This window comes from Arachis ipaensis, chromosome B09 (assembly GCF_000816755.2).
Source record: "Arachis ipaensis cultivar K30076 chromosome B09, Araip1.1, whole genome shotgun sequence".
Classification (NCBI taxonomy): domain Eukaryota; kingdom Viridiplantae; phylum Streptophyta; class Magnoliopsida; order Fabales; family Fabaceae; genus Arachis; species Arachis ipaensis.
Genome location: NC_029793.2, coordinates 15,758,800 through 15,776,187, shown reverse-complemented (window position 1 = coordinate 15,776,187; position 17,388 = coordinate 15,758,800). Strand labels below are relative to the sequence as shown.

Sequence of the window (17,388 nt, the reverse complement as noted above, 5' to 3'; positions counted from 1 at the left end):
GTCTTAGAAATGTATATTTTGGCAAAAAGAACACGGATAGTAGGTACTTACAAAAGACACTCTAATGCTCAAGTTAGTAAATTTTTAAGAAGTATAAGAATTATATGATTATAGAATTTTAAATATGAAATAGAACTTATTATGTGTCCCTTTTGAGATATAGAAATTGGTGTATTTATAGACATATGGTTGATGTTATGACCGTTGGTCATTAAGTCAGAATAATGGTTATTAAAATTGTTCGTCATAAACTTAGAATAAAAGCAAATAAAGTCGAGTTATGACTCATAATCTACAATAAAGACCGAGTTATAAGGCGACAGATCACAGCCTCAAATTTTGTCTGCCGATCATATGATCCAGGCTAAGTTTAGAAAATAAAATGAGTTATAACTCGGTTAAAAAAATAAGTGAATAATGATATGGTGAGCCCCAATTAAGATAGTTGTGTGGTGATCGGAATATTTTTTTGCTTGAGAACAATTTTTCATGACATGCGTATAGCATTTGATTGTATGTGAATTAAAAAGTTCAGAAATATGTATCCATTGACGGAATCGATTGTATGATTCGAGGATATAATGATTAATTGTATTGGAAATTTTTTCGACCCACAACAACTTATTGATGAATTTCTCACTCAAAGCAATTAGTTATTGAATATTTACAATTTATATTGAATGTCATATGACATGAATAAGATAAATTGAGAAAATAAATATGTATAAAATCGTAACATATATTAAATAATATATATTGTAAAACTACAGGGAATTCAAAGAAAAAAAATATACCTTAAAAGTTGATAATTTTAGAAAACAAGACGACATATGAATGTCATACATACCAAATGTAAATTACTTAATTTTATTTGTTAATATTATAACTTTGTTTAATAGAATCTGCGTTAACTTGTTAATAAAGTAATAAAATAATTAGTAATTTGATAATATAATAAATCTTGTTTAGTTATGAGATATATTCCTTTTGTAAAAATAGCAAATTTGTATGTTTATACCTATTTTTTGCTTAATTTTTTACATTAAACAAATAGTAACATAAAATTTAATAGCATAAAGTAAATAATATAATAGTTATATACAATTAATTTTTTATGGAATCTAATTTTAAGATTTAAATTCATCATTACTGTCATTTAATTGTATAAATAAAATCATTAAGTAATAAAAAATGGCTTTGTATCCTAATATAGGATGTTTTTTCTTCATTAAAAAAAAAATACAAGAATCAATGATCTTTAGGAAAAGGATGAGTATTGTCTTGCAAAAATATAGATAAGAATAGAGAAAGGGAAAAAAAGATATACTAATTGTAAGAATTATTCAAAGTATAGAATATATATTGAGGTTTGAATATAACTAATAAATTAGTAAATATTATTAGTTACATAAAATATAAATGCAAAAGTATATATGAATAAAATATATAATTTTATTTGTGTAAGTAGAGAGTTTTGAAAAGGTTAGCAAAATTGATAGGCGAGTTTGTATTTGAATTGGTTTAAAGTCAAGTTTCTTCTCGGATCGATTAAAAGCCAAATTTATTTTTGGATTGGTTGAAAGCAGAGTTTGTTCTCAGATTGGTTGAAAGTCGAGTTTGTTCTCGAATTGATTCATTGATCGATTATGACATGTGAAATATTATGATATGTAAAAGTAAAGCAATTCGAATGTATAAGTACATACTTTATAAAAAATTACGATAGATTAAAATTTGATAAAAAAATATTAAATAAAATCTTAAACAAAATTATTGAAATTGGTTAAAAAATTTGAATGTAAGTCAAGTTTTATGAATTTGAGGGGAGTAGGATTTATTTTACTTTTCCTACAGACGGCGTCAATTATTCTTGTGTGGATGAACTTTCGAGGTATATCTCGTTTTAGAGGAAATTGAACTTGTCTCTTCGTCTCTAAAGAATGTATATTTCGGCAAGAGGATCATGGAAGGTGGATACCTACAAAAGACACTCCAATGCTCAAATCACTAAGTGTTTAAGAGGTATAAAAATTCTATGATTATAGAATGTTAAATATGAAATAGAACTTATCATGTATTCCTCTTTTGAGATATAAAAATTAGTGTTTTTATAAGCATAGAATTGATGTATAGAGTTAATGTTATGACCATTGATCATTAAGTCAAAATAATGATTATTAAGATTGCTAGTTATAAATTTAAAATGAAAGCAAATAAAGTCGAATTATAATTCATAATATACAATGAAAACTGAGCTATAAGATGACAGATAAAATCAAAAAGTATACCTTTAATAAATCATCATACAAATATAGAGTGAACTACCAACTCGGTCCCTGTTCATTTTTAATTAAGAATGGCAACGCGACCCCTCAAAATAAAATCAATCCACTTCGGTCCCTATCCCCTAATTCCGTCACACAACGCAGTCCTTGTGGGTATTTTTCCGTCAACTTTGAACGAAAAATGCTGATGTGTTAGGTTCAAAAATGGACAGGGGTCTAATTGTCTCTAAATTTAAATTGGTTAGGAATTTATTTGTCCTTATTATTCTTTAAACAATATTTTTTTAAATTATCTTTTTATTCATTATATTAATTGAATTTTAATATACTTAAAATTTTAATTAATCTATATTATTCTTATATTGATAACATGTATAAATATGTATTATTAATAGATTAATAATATTATTGATGCTTTGAATTTGTTGAGTTTATAAATGGTTTCATAATATATATATATAGTGTTTTATTTCATTTAATATTAGTAGCCTACACATAGTGTATTTTAGTACAAAGATATCAAATAGAATTATTAATTTAGTTTAAAGAGATAAAAAAATTAAATTTGTTATTACTCAAAAATATTTTACTATATATCTTAATTTTCTCTTTATTGTGAAAATTATCTAGATCATAATACTAATAGTATATCATAGGGTTATTATTATTAATGTATTAACCGAATTTTAATATTTATTATTTATATATTTAAAAATAATATTTGAGAATTATTTATTTAGTTTCATAATAAATAATATTTTTAAATTTTAATAATTTATTAATTAGTTTGTACTTATTATACCATATATTTAATAATTTATTAAAAAAAGAATATTAATATAATGAATAAAAAGATAATTTAAAAAAATATTGTTTAAAGAATAATAAGGACAAATAAATCCCTAACTAATTTAAATTTAGAGACAATTAGACCCCTATTCATTTTTGAACCTGACACGTCAACATTTTCTGATCAAAGTTGACGGAAAAATACCCACGAGTAGTGTTGTCAGAACCGGACCGACCTGGCCAGTCGGACTAGAAAACCGGCAAATCGGTGCCATAACCGGTCCGGGTGAGGCATCTAACCGAACAAGGAGTCGAACCGGAAAGACCCGTATTGAACCGGCCAGGTTTGATTAGAACCGGTGAACCGGCGGGTTTCGTTTAACCCAGACCGGTTCGAAATTTTTTTGTTTCTGCGTTGGAAACGACGTCGTTTCTTTAAAAAAAAACAAAACAAAACAAAAGCTGCTGCTGAAACGCTGTAACCCTAGCCTCCATCCCCTGTTTCCCACTTTCCCTTCCCATTCCCAAACGGTTTAAGAGACCACCATCACCATGGCACCATGACTCCATGAGAGCTGAGAGCTGAGAGATAGAGAGTCTGCTACTCTGCTTCAGTTTCAGGCTTTCAGCCACCTCGTCACCCCGTTCAGCTTCAACCAGCGCGGCACTCACCTCACCACCGCCAAGAAGCACGTCCACGGTCCATCGTCGCCTACTGCCTCCTGGTCGTCAGTCGTCTGTCGCCACCTCCGGTCTCCCTCTTCTCTGCTGTCGCTCCATCCCTCCAGGTCCAGGGTCCAGCCGTCCAGGTAAGTATTTTTAATTTTTTAATTTTTTGAAGTTAATTGATTATTGTAGATTGATTACGTATGTTGGTTTTTGTTTGATTTCTGTTAGAATTTAGATCGTTGGTTGTTCACATATGTTTGATATTTTGATTTCTGTTTGATTTTTGTATGCGGGCAGATGAGAACATGAACACTTCCACATGTTTTTCTGTTTGATCTCTCTTGTTTCTTGATTTATTTTTTATTTCTGTTCAGTTTGTTGATTATCCATTGTTGGTTGCTGTTGTATATTATTCTTAGTAGTTAGTGGATTGTTGTTGATTATATGTTCCTTCTTGTCCTCAACATTGTTTCTTAATTTTTCTTTGTAGATAACTATGGCTATTGCAAGGAGGTAGCAGCTGTGACTCGTCTTGGCATTGAGGTGACTATAGTTTATTGATTTGTTCTTTGTATGCTATAATCTTGTTATCTATATTGTTGTAGTTTTTTTTATGTTGCATCGCCGCCTTGTTAATCTTGAGGGGGGTACCACATGTTAGATCTTCAAGTGTGAGATAATGTCCCACATTAGAAGAGAATGGACTAAGAGTTCTAATCAATTCTATTAGAGTCGAAATTTCCGCTAACCTGTGTATTTTGAGACAGTATGTCGTTGATGGGGATCCTATCCAAAGTATGAATATATAGTAACCTAGTTCCATTACCCATTACACCATAATAACACATGGTAGTTCGCAAATCCATAATAACGAACTATTAGATTATCCATTCAACCAGTTTTACCAAAACCAAAACAATCCACAATCAATAGAAGCCCAAAATACAGAAAATTCTAGCACCACAAAGATCTGGATTCCGGTATTTCGGTGCCAGTGGCAATTTTGTTAGAGTTCATAATATCATTGCAAGGTAAAGGGTATTACTTGAAAGAATGAAAGTAGAAACTGTTTAAGCTTTTCACTTGTTACAAAGTTAAGTTTTAGATGATTACTGATTAGGCTGATATTTCAGGTTGCAATAGTAGTTGGTGGGGGTAACATCTTCCGTGGATCATCTTGGGCTGGATGCAGTGGCCTGGACCGGTCATCTGCTGATTATATTGGGTAGTTACCTTACTCTCTCTTAATTAAGCCTTTGGTGTTCCATCAAAACTCTGTTGTTATAAATTTATTCCATGGGATCAATTTCGCAGTTCCAATGTGATACTTGTTCACTTGAAATTCTGATATGTTACGTTCTTATGAATCTCTAAAATGTTATTGGAGATATATTTTTTAACTGTTAATTTTTAAGTTTTTAGCTATTTTATACGTTTTACTTATGTAGAACCGGGTTAATCGGTTCAACCAGTGACCCACCGATTGAACCAATGACCCAGTAACTTGACCGGTTCGATCACCGGTTCAGTTCTGACAACTATGCCCACAAGAACCGCGTTGTGTGATGGAATTAGAGAACAGAGACCGAAGTGGATTGATTTTATTTTGAGGGGTCGCGTTGTCATTCTTGAAAATGGATAGGGATCGAGTTGGTAATTCACTCTACAAATATACATAAAATAATAAAATTTGAATTAAATAAGACGAAAAAAAATCATTTACAACAAAGTTAAGATAAAATTAATAGAAAATATTCTTGTCTTTCTCAATTTTATATTCAACTTTTTTAACCCATTTCCGATTTTATTATTCTTTCAACTTTTTATTTCTCGAAGCATTCTCTATACTAATCATCATTGTCATCGGTCACAGTATTGTTCTCTTCTCTTCCTCTTTCTCTTTTTCTTCTCTTTACTCTTTTTCTTTATCTAACCAGAATTAATTACAGTCTAAAATTTTAAAAAGTAACTAATGAATCTCTACTATAGAATGAAATTCCTTTTTTATCTTTCTTTTTTTGATAGTTTTAAAATTTTGCATTCGCACACTGGATTAAAAGGTTTGACAACGCTCTTGTAAAAAAAATTGATTTTTCCTCCCTAAAATCAAAACTCCAAAAAAAAGAGAGAAAAAATTAAAGCACTAAATTTCACATATCGAGATAGTGAAACTCTCAAAATTAATCACGCACTAATGATACTCAAGCTACAGATTTTACTTATGAAAATTGTAAAATAGAATATTTAATTCATTCAATCTACTAAAAATAAAAACATTACAATTTAGATATACAAGGGAAAAAACAAAAATCACCCTAACATAGCACTAGGAAATCCCGGATTAATTTCATGTAAAAAATAAAAGAAGAATAACGCAATACAACCTAACATTTTCGTACTTGCTTTGCCGCCCTGATCCCTCCTTATTCCTTAAGCAGCTTAAGCACTAAGAATTTGAATTATCACAAAATTTCATGGAATTCCACGCCAGCCTTCCTCTCAGTCAATCCCGTGTTCCTTCCGTGTCCCCAGTCAGAGAGCACACGCGTCAACCTCTTATTCCTTTTCTTCATTTCGTCGTAACTTCCCAATCTTCTTCCTTAACTATACACACACACACACTAACTGAAGTCTCTCCTTGAAGGAAGATGGATCTGCAAGCGTTGCCGGAAGGATGCATAGCCAACATACTGTCTCTAACCACTCCTCTTGATGCCGGCAGGCTCTCCTTGATTTCCAGAACCTTCTGTTCTGCCGCCCAATCTGATTTTGTCTGGGAACGTTTCTTACCCTCTGATTTGGAATCCATCATTTCTGATTCTCGTGAATTTTCTTCTTTGATTGCCGCCTATCCTTCTAAGAAGGCCCTCTACCTTCATCTCTCCGACCATCCTCTTCTCATTGACCACGGTCGCAAGGTACTTAATCATCTTCTATTCTTTCCAATCAATGGAATTGTAGTGTTAGAATGATAATAGTCTGTACTAATCGATTTGAAAAGGTGAAAGTGACAGTTTTTTAAAAATGGATGAGTGTATTAACACTCGTGATATCTTTCTTGAGTTTCCTAAAACTGTAAACCCTAAACAATATTCATTATTTTCCCAATTTATAAGATTAATTCGTTACTAAAATGCAGAGCTTTCAATTGGACAAACGGACTGGGAAGAAGTGTTACATGATTGCTGCAAGAGACCTTACCATTATTTGGGGTTCCACTCCTCAGTACTGGGACTGGATAACCCTGCCTGAATCCAGGTTAGCTGGGTCTTTTCTTTTGACAAGAATTAGAGTTAATTTGATAAAGCTTTTACTTGTTCATAAAAGCTAGTCTGTTAAAACTTAAAAGTGGTAGGATCTGTGTTTTTAGTGAATTAAATTAAAAAATGAAGTTTGATAAAATATTTTTTAAAATTAAAAAATACTATAATAGATATTAATGTAAGAATTAAATTTAAATATTAATTAATGTATGAGGTAATATTAGACTTTTTAATTTTGATAAACACAAGCCATATTTGAAAAGTTCTACCTTAGGTGCTTTCAAAAATACTGTTATCTTTTAAAAGTTACAAGCACAAGCACATGGTGTTTTTGATTTACCAAACGTAAAATGAGGGACTTGTGCTTTTAGCACAAGCACCTCTTCAAAAAATTTTACCAAACCAAGCCTTATTTGACCGTCAGTTTGTTGGATCCACATGGGGTAATTGGTGAAGACATGTTACCACGAGAGAATCATAACATGTGTTCCAATCTCCAATTATATCGTTTATGCAAATCGACTATTTAAAGACATTACATCTTTTTGCATTAATCTAGCATGAAGATAAGATAGTTTGCTAGGATTTATGGCTTGGTTTATGTATACCTGCTATTGTTGTTGTAGGAAATTTCAAGATTGAGGTATGAGCTGTGTCCACGTGTTATGAAAGAGAGGAAGTTCTGGAGAATATATTTTATACTTGTGAATAATCATATTGCACCGTAAGTCATTTATCCTGTGGCTGCAGTATTTTGGTTTTCACTTTTCACATTAAATTTTGTTTCTGACCTCAGTAAATTTGATAAAGGATTATTTGGTCTTCATAGTCTGAGAAGACTACAAGATCATGTATTCTATGAATGCTTCCAAGTTTTTTTTATGACGCAAAACATGCAGAGATTTTTTAAAATTTTATAAATATCACTTACTAAGTTAATTTTAAAATTTTTTTTTTAGATTTTCAAAAGCATTCTATTCTTTAAAAACTGCAAGTACAAAGACATTAGCTTTTTGATTTACTAAAATGAGATGCTTGTACAAGCACTTTTTTAAAAAGTTTTACCAAACCATGTATCTAATGCAAGAATTGTGTCCCATATATTAGCTTAACAATTTTTAAGATGTTGACTCTCTTTGTTAGTTATTGAAGATGTATTTATTTTTTATTATGGATCATATAACCCTAAACCCTATTATGTTGGAAAGACATCATTATGTTATTAAGAGATGTCGGATATAATAATCTCTTCGTTGTTATATAATATATCAAGGATGTGTTCTCTCTACCTATATGAGAAGTACTTCCACCCATCATTTGTGATATTATGCTTAGGACTGCAAAAGAAGAAAAGAAAAAAAAAAATCATTTTTCATAGTCTGTTTGCTTTGGATTGCTCTCCGTTCAAAATGAAGAACAATACTCATTCTCTATTATAAACTATGTGAAAAATATTAGGTTGTAGATCCGGGTGCTTGTGACAGTATTTTCATGTATAATTAGTTTACTACTTAAATCTAAAGCAAGTAAGATAAATATAGTATTGTGCATGTCCCTTTCATAATCCCTCATAGCTAAATGATTTGGAAAATAATTTTTATTCTACTACTTATTGCGGATGTTTTGTCATTCTTATGTTCCTTGCTTGTTAAACTATTGAACAGGTTTAGAGAAGTTGCTAAACTTCTTGCTGTGTGTTGGTTCGAGATTCGTAGGAACATCAGCACCATTATATTGTCCCCAGGCACACAATATGCAGCTTTTCTTGTGTACAAGATGATCGATGCTCATGGATTTCACTTAGAGCCCGCCGAGTTAACAGTAGGCATAGTCGGAGGGATAAGTTCTACCAAAAGTGTTTGTTTGGACCCAAACATAGAAGAGAGGCGTTTGGGCCCCAATTTCCAAGGATTGGAACGACCGAAGGAGAGAAGCGATGGGTGGTTGGAGATTGAGATGGGAGACTTCTTCAACTTAGGATTAGAAGATGAAGTTGAGATGAGAGTTATAGAGATAGACAGCAAATGGTGGAAGCATGGTTTCTTTCTTCAAGGGATAGAAGTTAGGCCTAAAATCGTATGATGTTGTGGGCGCGTCTGTGGTTTATATTTTGCTTGAGAGAGAAGGTAGCAAGCATGTTGTTAAATGTTAAGTAATTGCAAAATCAGGGGAGGAAATTGGAAATGGGAAGACGTTTCACCGAAAGAAAATCTGTTGTAGACTAATATAAAAAGAAAAAAAAAAGGAAGTAGGGGGGAATAATGTTTTTTCCAAACAACATAAACAATTGGTTAAAAAAGAAAAGTTAATTTTAATTTTAAAAATTAAATTTTAAATTAATTAGGTATTTGAATTTTTTTTATTTCAAATGACGTCACCTTTCTTCTCTCTATGCTACCGTTGTTGTTGATTTATTTTTTGTAGTTGCTGTCTCGTTTGTTTTTTATTAATTAAATCAGATATTTATTTTATTATATATGTCAATGGTTTTTTTCATTCTAAAGTGGATGTTTATATAGATACATCATTGGTATTTTATTTGATTTGTTTGATTCTGTATGTACATGTTCGGCAGGATATTCATTTTTTTTACTATGTATGGATGGGTTTTTTCATTAAAATGTGGATGTTTATTTGGGTCATATTATTTGGATAAATGAAGCAAAATGGCATGCGATGAAAGTGACAAAGACACGACGCAACGACGGAATTAAATCGCTCGCTCCGCGACGGTGCGACATCTCGAAGGAGAGAAGAAGGCGCGCAGTGGCAACGTCGAGACCGAGGGTGCGCCGCAGGGAAAAAGAAGGTGCAGCGACGGTGTCGGTTGCAACGAGTACAGGGGTGGCGCGACGCATGGGAGAAGAAGCCACAGCGGTTGCTTCTTCAAACAGTAGTGGCGCATGAGAAAAAGGTGGAAAGTGAGAAGTTAAGATTGTGATGGATAAATGTGGTGGATTGTTTTTTGTTTTAGTGGATCTCGAGTACAACCTATTGTTCACGTTGTTTTTACTCCCATCCTACATTGTCTACCTACTAGAACTCATAAAATTTAAAAGTTTGTTTGAAATATTAAGAATTAGAATTCACTCGAGAGTTAAATTCTTTTTCTTGTTTTGGAACAATTAAAAATAAATTATTTAAATTTCCTTAAGAATTCTAATTTTTATTTTTCTTTCATTTGTATATCAAACAGAAAAAGGTCTAGTCACCAAAAAAAAAAACCAAAAAAGGGTCGGATTGCTAAAACAATTCTCTTATTCTTCAAACTTAAATTATGAAATTAAATTTTAAATAAAAATAATTTTTTTCTTAAATAAATTAAAATTTTTTTCTCGTATCAAATAGTTTCTAGAATTGTTCTTTTTTTTTGTCTTAGTCAGCACACACTCACTCAAGACACTACTATAGATTCTATACTTCTATATTCCTTAATCCAGGATATGAATCCGGTGCAGTTTTCTTAGAGGTCAACAAATCCTCCATTACGTCATTGCTTCAGCTGCAAGGATATTTTTTCTCAGAGTAGTTTCTGCACGCCATGAAGTACGAAAGATAGTGTTTCTAATTCTTGTGACTGGATCACAATTTTGCTTGCCAGGATTTCAGTTCAGATTATATAAAAAAAAAAAAATCAGAGACAAGGTCAGCAATGAATGGGAAGAATGAAGTGTGTTAATAACATGGTGGCTACATATGATAGAAGGGAATTCTCTTGATACAAATCCAGCCGACCTAAAAATTACAAACTAAGTATCGATGAAACAACGAAGCACAAAAGAAATAAATTGTTGGAGATATATCTATAACTGAAATTAATTAATTAATATAGCTATTAGCTACAGAAAAAAAATGCAAATTTGAAATTATACCTCAAATTTGGGGACGCTTTTGGAGCACTGTAGCAGGTGCTATTTGCAAGAAGCAACCTGGACAATAAACTTGAACAAAATAAATTGGTAGGAAATTAAAAGAAACAGAAGAATCAGAAAGATGAGATGCGGGACAAAAATTAGAGGAAGAAGAACAAAGAAGGAAAAGATAAATTACATATCTAGTATCCTACAAATACAATATTGATGTTGTCTCTTGAGCAGAGATAATCTTCTTGTGACTTAAAATGAAATTTTTAAACATTGTCAACATTTGGACCAAACAAGACTTCTTAAGGGCTTTGTGCCTTTGTCACAATGTAGATGGTATACTGAATAATTATGGCACAAGTATATTTAGCTGAGAGGTCAATATATACCACATCATTCCAACGAGGATCACACCATGAATGATGGGGATAGTGCAGACGGGTGCATTAATGCTAAATATAAACTATGAAATTTAAACTACAATGCATGATGGAATGGTAAATTCTAATCTAAGTCAATTAACAATATATAAGCATACATCATTGCCAAAAAAGTTAAGACAAATTGGAGATAATATATGTATAACAATTATCCCAAAAGAATGGTATCTCAGACCCAACCCTCACACCGGATAATGATTTTATGGGTTTTATATCTCTAGATAATGGGACATTACCGAACAATATATCCTGCAGCTGAAAACTATTAACTATACTGTGTCACTTTCTTCCATAAATTCTAACCCCATGTAAAACAGATCAAATTTTCTAGGAACATACTAGAACTATTAAAATTCACACTATTTTTTGTCTATAAGATTTCAAGCTTTGCAAAATTAATTATGAATTTTAGGAGTTGATTGTCCTTATTTATATATATTACTAATTTTATAATTAAAATACATTATATATTATTTTTTTTTGTTAAAATTAAAATCAAAATTTTTTCTTTAAAATTAAAGAATTTTTTTTCTTTTTTCTATTTCTCTTATATTTTATCTCTTTCATATATCATTTTAATTAATAACTAATTACAAATTTAATAATCAAAGTATATAATATTCTCTACTTACAATTAAAATTAAAATATAGCTATATTATATTACTAATTTAATAACCAAATGTATCACATGACATTCTCATTAGAATTGAGATAAAATATTTTTCTCCAAAATTAATAATTTTTTTTTCTCCTTCCTATTACCTACCTCTTTTCCCTACTTTCTTTATTTCTCTCTATCCTTCCCACTTTACATATGATATAACTTATAATTTATAGAAGTAAATATCAAATCGGTACTCAAAAGATTTTGACATTGATAAAATGGTACCTGACTTTTGTTATTGACAAAATAGTTCCTAAAAGATTTTAAAATTTGACAAAATTATCCAACCGTGAAAGGATGATGTAGCACCCTAAGTTTTCATATCGACACGCTGTTTTTCGAAAAAAAAATTTCAGTAATTAGTTTTATTTTGACGAGCCGGTTCCAGATTTCGAAAATAAAATAAATAATAATGTAATATTATTATTATTATGTTAATATTTTATTTTACATGCTATAATTAAAATAGAGTTTAGATATTATTATTAGGTGAATTATATAGTAAAAATGTAAGTTTAAAGATCTTTCTTTATATGAGATGAAAGAGAAATTATAAAAAGTAGGTCCCACACTTTGAATAGCATTAAAATAATCAAAAATAACTATAAAAGGAATTTATTTTCTCTCTCTATACCACCTCAATCTGTATAGTAGAGTGTCCCTTTTTTTTATTATTATTATTATTATTATTATTATTATTATTATTATTATTATTATTATTATTATTATTTTATTTTATTTTACATGCTATAATTAAAATAGATTTTTGATAATAATATTATTATTGGGTTCGATATCCACCGATATAAGTAAATATCGGTATTCTTTGATGAAGTTAGAGTTACTAATGTTTCATCATATATTTTATTTCTTTTAATCATTATATTACTAATGTTATTTATATTAATAACCCATATATATTTATCCTCGTATGTATTATTACTTGTGTTTTAATACATCTAATCTTTGTAATTATCCGTTTAAGATATTTATTACTTAAACCGCTGACTCATTAGTTTTATAACTTGACACCTACTCCACCCTTGATACCTAATCACCCTTTTCAGCACTTGATAAACACTTCCCACTTCGACCCTGATGCACCATATGAGTTTCCGCTATCATGGCTTCACCCGTACGCAGCTCATCCTCCTTTTTCAGACGGACTTGGACACCCTCATTGAGCATAGCCAGAGAATCAGGTAGTCCCTCATTCTGTCCAAGTTGAGGAGGATGTTCTCGCACCTCAGATGGGGACCTTCCTTCCGAACCAATTGCAACACTTTTGTCGGGGGCGAAGTCAGAAGATCAGTTGGATCCTTCAGTAGAGAGACTAGAACAGATGCCAGCAGACGGACCTTGTTTGCTAGTAGACTTGTACACGTAGATTAGTGCAGTGACAGCGTCACAGCGATACCTGAGATTCTTGTGAGATCATAGAGATATTTGATGACGACGATGAGGACCCTGAGAAGTAGGGACGAAGCTACGTATAAAACAGGGGAGGCAGTGGTCCCTCCCAAAAGAAAAAAATTTGTTTACAAATATAATAAAAAATAAAAGAATGCCTCCCCCCTCCCCCCAAATAATGTGTTGGCTCCCCCTCTTTTAAAAAATGTACACTATATGCTTAGTTAAAAAAAAATCTTAATTTATATTAGAAATAAAGAATTTGAAAGGTCAGCTACAACAAGCCAACAAATTACTTCTTCCATTCTTTTCTCTTTTTTTCAATTAGAAAATAAAACATCATTCCATATTTTCATTATTATTACAACTTAAAAAATAATAAGTAGTCTTTAGTCTTCCATTATTATTTTTCATTCTTCTTTTTTTTAAGTTATTTTTTTTATTTGTTATTTTTTTGAATAATTTATATATTTATTTATTTATCTAGTTTATAATCTTATAATAATAATTTAGGTTTTAATAAAAAAATTGAAAATGATGATCATGTAATTATAATGCTAACCTTGTATTATTTTTAATTTTTTCTCATTATTAATTGTTTGTGACATTGATATTATTGATTTACAAAAAATAAAATAAATTGAGTTTAGTTAAGTTGCATAAAGTTTATCTTATTATGTATGTAAATTCTCAATAATAGATGACTTTGAATCAAGAAAAAAACGTCGAGTTCAATTGTCTATGTAAATTACAAATTTTAATTTATTTCAGCTCTAATAATATTATTATTAATTTTTTCATTGCATAAGTTATGGTTGTGATTTAAATCATTTACATGAAGCATAATACATTTTTTTAATAATTTTGCAGAAAACGGCTAAAAAAAATTGAATAGTATTTGAAGATTCTAAAAGAAAGTATGTAACAACCTATATTTACAATATTTAAAATTAGTTTTGAGATATTTGTGTTTAATTATTTTAATATACGATATAAAAAGTTAATTCTAAGTCTAAATTGTTATTTTTAATTAAAATAAAAAACTAAAAAAAATATTGCCCCCTACTAAATATTGTCTAGCTTCACTCCTGCTGAGAAGTATACGGAGGTGGTGAAAATTTCGTCTTCTGATAGCGATGCCTGACTGTAGACAGTTTGGGATACGATGGCTCGTTTTGACGGTATTTCAGCTTAGTACTAGGGGTGGCAAACGGGCCTAAACACACCGGGTCGGCCCGCGTAACCCGCCAAAATAGGCGGGCTGGGCTGAAAAATTGGGACCGCCAAATAGCAAAAGCCCGCCTAACTCGCACCGCTTAAACCGCAGGCTTTGGCGGGGCGGGGCGGGCTTCCCCGCCGGGCTTAGTATTTTTTTGGCAAGGGGTATTTTTACAATTTTTTTGCCAAAATCCAACTTCCCCCAACCCAACTTACAAGAGAATGAAGATGAAAATTGAGTATTTTGGATTATGTTTATTTTGTTTTAGAGACAATATTTATAATTATGTTTTGGATTATGTTTATTTTACTTTGGGAACAATAAGCATTGGGTGTTAGTGGTTGAAGGATCTGAAGTGTTTGGTGTGTTCGTGCTGGTGTGTTCGTGTTGGTTTGGTTGAGAACAGATAGGAGATGGATGCGATTATTTTGCTTGGGCAGAGCCTGAAGGACAAGATCCACAAATTCAAAGACTGAAGAACAAAGCAAGCTCGTTGAAAGAAGAACTGCAGAAAGCTGAAAGGAAGTTTGCATTGGCACTTGGTGTTGGAATTGTTGGATGGACACTGGCTGGGCTACTGCTATGTGATCGACTCAATTGAGGTTTAGGGGGTTAGCATTTTGTTTATTTTTGTCATTCTGTTGTTGTCCCCTGGTTTGTAGGGAATGTCAATTGTTTAGGGATTGAAAAAATTGACATACAGTTGGGTGATAACAGTAATGTAAAGAGAATGAAATTTTTTTGTGGTTGTGTCTGTAAACCCATTTGCTGTAAAAATTGTAAGGTTTTTGATTGAAATGAATAGCAATGAGTTCCTGTATTGTGACATATATTATTTGGCTCTGTACAAGTTTATTTCAGTTTTATCTACTAATAAAAACAAGGCTTAATTTGCCAATTCACATAACTTTGCTGCTGAAAATTCATGTAATTCATTAGATAATGGAGAAGTCTTAAAGTAGCTTCTCTTAACCATAACAATATCCAAACAAGCCTTAAATATAACCATGAAAAGGTAACAACACAAAAGAGATCAACATAACAGTAGTAGTCTTAAAGTAGGGTGTCTAAAGTATCACAGGGACATTAGTCCTTGGTCATTGACAGATTCATTACAAAACAGATGGAATCACTAAAATCTACTATGTTCTTCATCCCAATGCCTTCCAGGCCCTAGGTGGTGTTTTTGCCATGAACCTCAGGGACCTCCTTGATGGGCTAGTGACTGTTGCTATTGATGGTTGTGGTTGACTGGCACTGCTGCTGCATCTAGCTCTCTTGGATGATGTCTGTGACTCCTGGCTTCCTCCAACTTGTGTACTGCTCTTCCTCTTTGGCTGAAGTCTTGTTGCTGGCTGTGTTGTTGTCTTGGCAGGGATCTTGTTGGGTTTTGGAGTCCTAGTTGTGCCAGCCCCTTTCTTGGCCCCTTTCTTGGCTTGTGCAGTTGCATTCTGCTATAAACAGTAACAACAAATTGGGTTAATGGGATAGTATAAACATTCACATGTAAGGAATTGAAATCAAATTGACAACAACAACTTTACCTTTTTTGCTGCAGCCTCCATCTTACGTTTTCTAGGGCAGGTTCTTTTGTTGTGACCAAGTGCAAAACAATATGAACATTTTTGTTGTTGTCCAGTCCTTGCTAACTTAGACAGTGGTCCATTGTTGCGTGGCTCATCACCAGTCTTGTTCCTCCTCAGTTTTGGGCGCCCTATTGGTTTCCTAAACACTGGTGGCAGCACATCATCATTCTCAGTCCGGGACCAGAGATTTGGTCCATTCAGTGGGTAGATTACATGTTGGTAGCAGTCCACGTAGGTCTGTTTCCTATAACACTTGTTGACATAGTTCTTAACATCTAGACACATTTTCCTAATGCAGCTCATGGCATGCTCACAAGGGTAACCTGTTAGTTGAAATTTTCTACAGGAGCACTCATGTAAGTTTAAGTCCACAACAAACTTGGCTCTATTACCCTGACTGCTAGACACTTCATATTTGTCCCTACCAGCATATATGGCCAGCCACTCCCCACCCTTATCAAACTCCCTTTCAATTTTCTTGTTTATTTTTGGCAATATTTCTCCGGCATATGTTACTATACTTTGCCTGTTATCAGACCACCTATTCATTAGATAAACCCTAATGTCTTCTAGCATGGAAACAATCAGTTTCTCTCTAGCCTCTACAATAACAGAGTTAAAACACTCACACATGTTGTTAACAAGTGTATCCACTCTAGAAAAATAATTAAACCTGGACTTGCTCCAATACTTGGCAGGGATCTCCATGAGATGATTATAAGCTCCTTGATCAACCTGCTGAATCTCCTTCATCCTCCTCTCCCATTCCTGGACATATGTTGCCTTTGCAGCCTTCCACATCATAATCTTTAGCTGAACACCTGGGAACCTTTTTCTGAAGTTGCTATATAAGTGCCTGACACAAAACCGGTGGTCTATGCCAGGCAGCAACTCATCAAAGGTTGGGATCAATCCCTTTGAAGCAGAATTTAAAAACATCACCAGTCAATAACAGCAAGACATGAATTAAAGAAAGAATTAATTACACAAGGCTTCCCCCCAGTGTTTTGGGTTTAGACTCTCACTTTTGGTTAGACCCACAGAGAAACTAGTATTATGTTAGACTTGTTAGGTTAGTTCAGGCGCTAAACTAGAGCCTTTTTTATGAGCTAGACCTCGGAGTGTCAAGTGTTATATATGTATATATTTTGGATAAAGGGTGTATGAAAGGATGTATTACCTGATTTCTTTTTTATGAC

General features: G+C 32.1%; 2 protein-coding genes and 1 long non-coding RNA gene across 4 annotated transcripts; 2 read left to right on the top strand and 1 right to left on the bottom strand.

The window, feature by feature from the left end:
- Window positions 4,232-4,912, top strand: LOC110266617. Its single transcript, XR_002354060.1, has 2 exons — window positions 4,232-4,286; window positions 4,877-4,912. It is a non-coding gene; the product is annotated as an uncharacterized LOC110266617 (long non-coding RNA).
- Window positions 6,278-9,321, top strand: LOC107618395 (F-box protein At2g02240). The gene is made up of 3 exons (XM_016320450.2): window positions 6,278-6,661; window positions 6,883-7,001; window positions 8,671-9,321. Exons 1-3 carry the CDS (start codon window positions 6,392-6,394, stop codon window positions 9,086-9,088), a joined length of 807 nt encoding a protein of 268 aa, XP_016175936.1. The 5' UTR covers window positions 6,278-6,391; the 3' UTR covers window positions 9,089-9,321.
- On the bottom strand, window positions 15,512-17,174 carry LOC107616646. 2 transcript variants are annotated; one of them, XM_016318599.2, is made up of 2 exons: window positions 16,148-17,174; window positions 15,512-16,057 (listed from the first exon to the last, which is right to left on the bottom strand). In XM_016318599.2, the coding sequence occupies exons 1-2, from the start codon at window positions 17,126-17,128 to the stop codon at window positions 15,755-15,757; spliced, it is 1,284 nt and encodes a 427-aa protein (XP_016174085.1). In that variant the 5' UTR covers window positions 17,129-17,174; the 3' UTR covers window positions 15,512-15,754. The 2 variants fall into 2 exon arrangements, with proteins under 2 accessions (XP_016174085.1, XP_016174086.1); XM_016318600.2 differs by having other exon boundaries at window positions 15,512-16,054.